Source organism: Montipora foliosa, chromosome 8, assembly GCF_036669935.1.
Source record: "Montipora foliosa isolate CH-2021 chromosome 8, ASM3666993v2, whole genome shotgun sequence".
NCBI lineage: Eukaryota > Metazoa > Cnidaria > Anthozoa > Scleractinia > Acroporidae > Montipora > Montipora foliosa.
The window spans coordinates 16,716,941-16,724,440 of record NC_090876.1 but is presented as its reverse complement, the minus strand read 5'-3'; the positions used below and the strand labels follow the sequence as shown (position 1 = coordinate 16,724,440).

The 7,500-nt window shown below is 39.4% G+C and overlaps 1 protein-coding gene across 1 annotated transcript in view; it reads right to left on the bottom strand.

The window, feature by feature from the left end:
- Positions 1-2,270: 2,270 nt before the first annotated feature.
- Positions 2,271-7,500, bottom strand: part of LOC137968324 (zinc finger protein 721-like) — a 23,695-nt gene continuing 18,465 nt past the window's right edge. The window contains exon 3 of the mRNA XM_068814924.1: positions 2,271-5,183. Within this exon, the coding sequence (XP_068671025.1) occupies positions 3,634-5,183 (1,550 nt within the window). The 3' untranslated portion in view covers positions 2,271-3,633. The remainder of the gene's footprint in view (positions 5,184-7,500) is intronic.

Sequence of the window (7,500 nt, the reverse complement as noted above, 5' to 3'; positions counted from 1 at the left end):
TAGAGCGGCGGAGATCTAACCCGAAGGTCGTGGGTTCAATTCCCACCCTGGTCAGAGTTTTTCTCTGTCCTTGTGTGGGTCCGTTTCCATCAGTAGGGCTAACGCTCACATGGTTCATATGGGATGGAAATCTAGCACTTCACATTACCCTCTATTCAGTTAACCATGTTATGATCAATTGACACATGTCAAAACAAGGTATCCGCTGACCAGTATCACGTGACCATATTGCGGGCTCAAGCTTAGTTCTCAACGAGGTCAGCTTTTTTTTTAAGTTGACGGGTGTCAGGTACTGGTTTTCGATTGGATTGCAGGCTCAACCCTGGTTAACTCACCTAAACATAAACGAGGCTTTATTTTTCATGCAAGTTCCGTGCATTTCAATTACTTTTTGTGTTATCCCTAAAGTATTTCAGTGCTGTAAAATAACTAGATAAAAGGGGCCCGATCAACCTTGTATCAGAGCAATTTTCTGGTCATCGAGCCAGCAGCAATAACTTGCCTTATTAAATGGCAAAATGTTATAATTAAAAAGGTTTCTACTACCGCCTTGTCGAAGTCGATATAATAAACGAACCATCGACTTTCCGAGCAAACAATATTTCATTCTTCCCTAGTACAGACCAAGCTTCGTTTGTTGGAAAATGGTCACTAAGCCGCTCTATACAGTAGACCTTCTCAAACTCAAAAATCTCCCTGTGTGACTGCTGTTAACCGAAAATGTGGGCCCCAGAATACTGTGAGAAGCAATTTTACTTCTCTCACTTGCAGCACGCTATTAAATTCTTGTCGTCCACGCCAATGACGAATGGACATTGAAAGCCAATTATTTTGTAGGTCGCAGTCATCCACTTAGTTTGCTGTTTTTTCGCGATTATATAATTATATATTTTTGCTTTTCAAAGCGGGTCACGGGTACCTTAAGGACCCCCCTGCCTACGCCCCTGAATAATCATTATCATGAAGCGCTGGAGCAGTAATTGGGAAATCTGAGCAGAAATCAAATCAAATAGTCCTTATCGGAGTTATCAGCGGTTTTGCCACGTGAACGAGGCTAAGGGGTCATTTTGTATGGAATTGATCCTCTTTTGCATGTAGTTTTAAACAAAAGAAAATGTGCCTGCAGGCTCAAGTCCAATAAGGACCATTAAATGAACCCATAGCAAATCGAACATTGGTTTTCAATGAGATGGGAAACCGGAGTACTCGGAGGAAAACCTCTCTGAGCAGAGTAGAGAACTAACAAGCGCAACCCACGTGTGACGCCAAGTCTGGGAATCAAATCCGGACAACATTGGTGGGAGCCACAATATAAATGTACTAGGGCATCTTGGGGGTCCAAAATGCTCTTTTAAAGGTAGGGCCGGAATTTAACGAGTCTTCGCCAGTGCTGTTTTTAACTCAAACGAGATGCTTCTGTGAAGCATACACTGGGTTGCCTGTGGTACGTGCTACAGAAAATCAGAAGGCACTGAATTGTGTGGTATTGAAATACAGCATTCCAGTCTCTGAAGAATAACAAATAAAAGAGAAGCGAGAAACATTGGCTTCTGGGCTGACATGTTGATAATTTTCAAGTTCCCTCACAACTTCTTTTTACCACAAGTGTGCCCTCTGAGCATCTGAAGGCTTTCTAATACTAAAGTTCACTGAAGTTAAGCCCTGCCGGGCGGGGTTAGTGTTTGGATGGGAGACCAAAATAACGTACCCCTCCTAAAAAAGAAGCATCGGACCGAAAATACTATTAACTCTAACAAATGCGAACTCAGCAAGGTACAGATCTTTTTAGCTTGCTTTATGCAAAACAAATATTGATGAAAAAGCAAATAACTATCGATACACAGTTTTCAGAAACCGGACGGTCGATCGAGAATAAAATATTTACGACATCAAAACAACATTAATTTTGAACCGTGAATATAGAATATAAAAAGTTACGATCAGCGACAAACATTTTGGGAGATTTTTGCTACGTTCAAGTAAATTGCAAAATCGAAAGTGACTCGGCCGGAATTCAGCGGGCGCCGTGATTAAGTTACCGCTGTATGTTTACTCGCCAAACAGTGAAGCATCTGTGTCAAATGATGGCAAGATACCGGGTTTTTGTAAGTTTCTTTTTCTGTCAAGTGTTAAAAAGTTTGACAATGAAATGAGCGAAGTCAAAACAAAGATCACAATCGCCCAACTCTTATTTATGCAAAGTCAAAATTTACTCTCCAAGACACGTACGACTTTATTTATCACCAGGTAATTCCATCATTTTGGAAATAGCAGCTACGTTATTATTCATCTGCGTCACAAGTTTTCACTGATTTTGGGGCTCATTTTGTTGAAACTCAAGCACGCTTCCAACAGGCCTGTGAACCCTTCCTGCTTACAGAGCAATACTAAAAAACTTCTCCCATATCACATTTCAACCTTAAGCTCGAAAATTCAATACACAACATGATATTATAATTCACAAAGGCAGAAAATACCACAGAATCCTTTTCCAGCGAAAATTTTATTGAAACAAACAACATATTTGCTCTTAGAGGCGAAAACCTCTTCCTATTTCATTGCGTGCGTGAAGACAAGAAACTCAATTGTGTCAAATTACCATGTACTTCAGGTAAATACTGCTCACTTTGATTTCGTCTCGACGGGCGATAGATTGTTGTCGAGGTCCAGTACTCGTCGCTTTTGAGATTCATGCCTAGTTTATCCAACTGACTTTCCATTATTGAGCTCCATAAGGGTATATTTTGTTTAAGGATCCACTAAAACGCCATTCGCGTTGCATGACTTTCGACGCCATTGCAGGCTAAGTTAATGATTCTACTGTGTCCACCAGAGAAATCTACGCAGTTCCACTACCCTCTCGATCCTAAGAAAATACGCCCAGAAGGCTCTATACACAAAGACACCACTTACCAGGGGAGTGACAGGCAAGACTTTTACCGACACGGAAAAAAAAAAAACTAAAAAAAAGAAAAAAAAGAAAACAAACAAACTAAACGAAGACCTCGACTGGGTTTGCCTTATAAGGCAACCCAGTAATTAACAGTATGAACGGCCATATCTTTATCCACATACAAGAGTGAATTCTTTTCATTTTCTTTAACCATCAATAAGACAATTGTAATATCAGAATTGTCATTAAATAAATATTATCGTGGGATTTCAGCTAGTTGGAGGTTCTTCAGAGGTTTCTTTTCTTCCTTCTGGTTTTGTCGTCTCTAATTTGCTTGTTTTATTATTTCTTCTGAATGAAGAATTAACAAATAAATAAATATATAACCAAAGCAATCGAGAGAAAAATCCCTAAAGAACTCTTCACTGACCATGATTTAAAAAACAAATAAAAAAGAATTCTTTCACCAAAGTTTTCCAAAGTCAGTTTCTTTAAAATGACAAATTACAAAGACGCATCGATAACATGAAAACGGCATACATAGCTTTTACACTCGAAATTCCCCTCTAACAATCAGTGTGAATGATGCAGGGGTAGCAATGTCCAACGAAAGCTTCAAAGTTGAGGTCAGAGCACCGAGCATTCAAGTCCTCCATTTCTACATTTCATTGAGATAATTCCATCCCTGATCAATTTTAAATTAGGTTGGAATATCTCAAACTAAAAGCCACCAAACCAATTCAGATCGAAGGCTCCTCCAACTTCATATGATTTTGGTAATGTTCAAGAAGAACAGGCTCGCTGCTCAACTCCTCCTGGCAAATCCAACAACTATGCTTTTCATGGTGGTTTAAACCACGCTCTTTCATCGAATCTCCAGTGTGGGTTTTTTCATGTCTCCTTAGAGAAAATTCTTGGCAAAAACACTTGCCACACTGTTTGCAATCATAAGGCTTTTCTCCAGTATGAGTCCTTTCGTGTCTCCTTAGACTTCCTCCAAAACTGAAACACTTACCACACTGTTTGCATTCAAAAGGCTTTTCTCCAGTGTGGATTCTTTCATGCTCCCTTAGATGTCCTGTATCTCTAAAACACTTCCCACACTGTTTGCATTCATAAGGCTTTTCTCCAGTGTGGATTCTTTCATGCTCCCTTAGATGTCCTGCATCTCTAAAACACTTCCCACACTGTTTGCAGTCATAAGGCTTTTCTCCAGTGTGGATTCTTTCATGTCTTTTCAGAGATCCTGATTCACTAAAACACTTGCCACACTGTTTACAATTGTGAGGCTTTTCTCCAGTATGGGTTCCCTCATGTCTTCTCAGAGTTTGTTTCTGTATAAAGCATTTGCCACACTGTTTGCACTCATAAGGCTTTTCTCCAGTATGTGTTCTTTCATGTTCCCTTAGATGTACTACATTTCTAAAGCACTTGCTACACTGTTTGCATTCATAAGGCTTTTCTCCAGTGTGGATTCTTTCATGCTCCCTTAGATGTCCTGCATCTCTAAAACACTTCCCACACTGTTTGCATTCATAAGGCTTTTCTCCAGTGTGGATTCTTTCATGTCTTTTCAGAGATCCTGATTCACTAAAACACTTGCCACACTGTTTACATTTGTAAGGCTTTTCTCCAGTATGGGTTCTCTCATGTCTTCTCAGAGTTCGTTTCTGTATAAAGCATTTGCCACACTGTTTGCACTCATAAGGCTTTTCTCCAGTATGTGTTCTTTCATGACTCCTTAAATTTTTTCCTTGACTGAAACACTTGCCACACTGTTTGCACTCATAAGGCTTTACCACAGTGTGAATTCTTTCATGTTCCCTTAGATGTACTACATTTCTAAAGCACTTGCTACACTGTTTGCATTCATAAAGCTCTTCTCTAGCATGTGTTCTTTCATGCCTCCTTAAGTTTCCTCCTTGACTGAAACACTTAACACACTGTTTGCATTCATAAGGCTTTTCTCCAGTGTGGATTCTTTCATGTTTTCTTAGAGATCCTGCTTCACTAGAAGCATTCATTCCTCCTCCACTAAACCACATGCCACATTGTTTGCATTTATATGGCCTTTCTCCAGTATGGATTCTACTTGATTTTATAGCTTCACTAAAGCCCTTGTCACCCTGCTTGCATTCATTAGGCTTATCTCCAGCAAGATCCCTTACATGGCTTCTTAAATTTTGTCGTTCCTTACCACAACTCCTCCCTTCTTTGCACCAAGAATTCTTGTTGACAACACAGCTCCTCTTGTGCAAAACCAACCTTGGCATCTTTTTTGTGCTGCAATCTCAGTTATCACTAAAAAGATAACAAAAAATGATAAGTAACTTTGAAATAAATTTTGAGGAAGTTTGGTATTCTTAAGGATCTTATGGTGACCCTTCACTGACATTCAACAGGCCACATGCATGTAATGGGGGTCACAAAGTCCCATACTAGGACTACCCACTACACAAATTGACAAAGCTGGGGTACATGCAAGAGAGGCTGCCTACAAGGAATTTACATAACTTGTCAGTTTAGAGGCTTGAGTAATAAAGAAAACTGATTGAAGTCATAATACGTTAATAAGCCTAGGAGTTTTAGTCACTGAAAAAATGATGAAAGGAGTGCATGTATTTTACATCACTTACATGTAGTATCAACAGTTTTTGGCCTAATTTGGTGACTAATCAATTGATTTCACAGTAGCCTCGTAATAAGAATAATAAGAATTATGATGATTATTGTGACAATGATGATGATGATTGTGATCATTATCAACATCATCATAGAATTACTAATAACTAAATATTTAAGTTTCTTTGTCACCTAGCTAATTCATGTCCTGTAATAATTGGGAAGAATTCAATCAAATCAAACGACCATAAAGTAAATCAAATCAAATGGTAAATTGGAGAGAAAAACCAGATTACCTGGTGAAAAACCTCTTGGAGTCAACCCCTATATGACATTGATTCTGGGAAGCAGACCTGAGTCACACACGACATGGGTGGAAGTCAAGTGCTTTCGTGACTGCGTTGAGTGTTTGCTCCCCTAATCCAGCACCCTAAACACTGGATAACCCCACTTATGTCCAGAAATGCATGTAATTAGAAGCACGCCTAATTTTGATAGCCAACATCCATCTCCTTTAAGTCTAAGCACTTGCTTCCCCTTTTCTGGCGATGATAAGGTAAGAGTAAGAGTTTAAGCCTTCTTTCTGGTATCTTTACTTGAGGACTGGAGTTTGGTTGACACTTCATGATGATAATTAACAATTATTCCATGAACGTGCGTTGGCTATCACCAGTCTCATACATGTATCCAAGAAGCGCGAATGGAATAATAATTATTGTTTTATTAAATTCCTTAAACTCCAAAAGTTTGAAAGTACGAAATAAGAGCGAATAAAGCGAGATGAACAGAAACAAAACATGTCATAGGAGAAGCTCTAACTACTTTAACAGTTCCATTATAAATTATAAACTAGAAAATTCCCTGTCATTCTCCACACCCCCATAGCCAGTACCACTGTTTTTTGTTTGTGTGACTTACGGCGACATGGACTTGTTTTGAAACCGGAAGCAGTATCACATTTATAGTGGAGCCTACCATTTGAAAGATCCTATTTTTAGTTTCTGTGACAATAAGTAGGCGTCGACGGCTGCCACTGTTTTTGTTTTTAGGCCACACAACATTCAAGCGTGTCATGGCGTTGTGCCTGTTTAAATTAAACGATGTATGGAGATAACATCCAGTGCCCAAATCTCTGACTAGCGGTAAGTTTTCCCACGTTCCCTTCCTGTAATTTTCACTGTCAACATATACAGGGCCAATATAATTATACATCCGACAGGAAATGAAGATGTCCGGCAGGTGCTACGAAAACTATTAACCCGTTGACGTCTAAACCGGCCTAAACCTGCCAGACTTAGTATTTTACTCTGTCTAACGCCAAACGATTTTACTCGTCAATGGGGAACCCCTGGGCGTCAATGGGTTAAAGAGCCTTGAAAACTAAGACCTAAGACATAAGACCCCCTGGTCTTAGTTTTCGTAGTACGAAAGCTAAGACCCGGCCTAGGGTTAGCCAAATTTAGGGTTTTGGGTTATTTCGAGTTTTCGGGGTTTTAGGGTCTTAGAGCAGTTTTCAATTACAATGAGATACAATGATTTGCTATTAGTCTCTCCCCCACGGGGCTTTTCAGGACTAATTTTACAATACTTTTGTGGGGGACTTTAGCCAGACTGCTTGTTACGCAGTTTACAATTAATTTTTATGGAAGTGAAAGATGCCCCCGTCCAGCTTAGGTTAGACCACAACACCAGGGACTACGTCCCGTGCCGTAAAACCAAAACCAAAGTAATTACTTTGGCCAATCAAAAAGGTCGGAGACAATCCAGTAAACCAATCATTGGTTAAAAAAATTGCGCGAGAACTTTGAACCAATCACTGAGTGAAGTAATCATAAACCAAAGTAATTCACTAATTACTTTCGACACTCAATTGAAAACCACTCTGAAGTCTCAAGGTCTTGGTTTTCGAAACACCCTGGAATGAACTCTCTCTAAACAAAATGTATAATTCAAAAATTAAGAACAAAACTCTTGTAAGAGTGAAT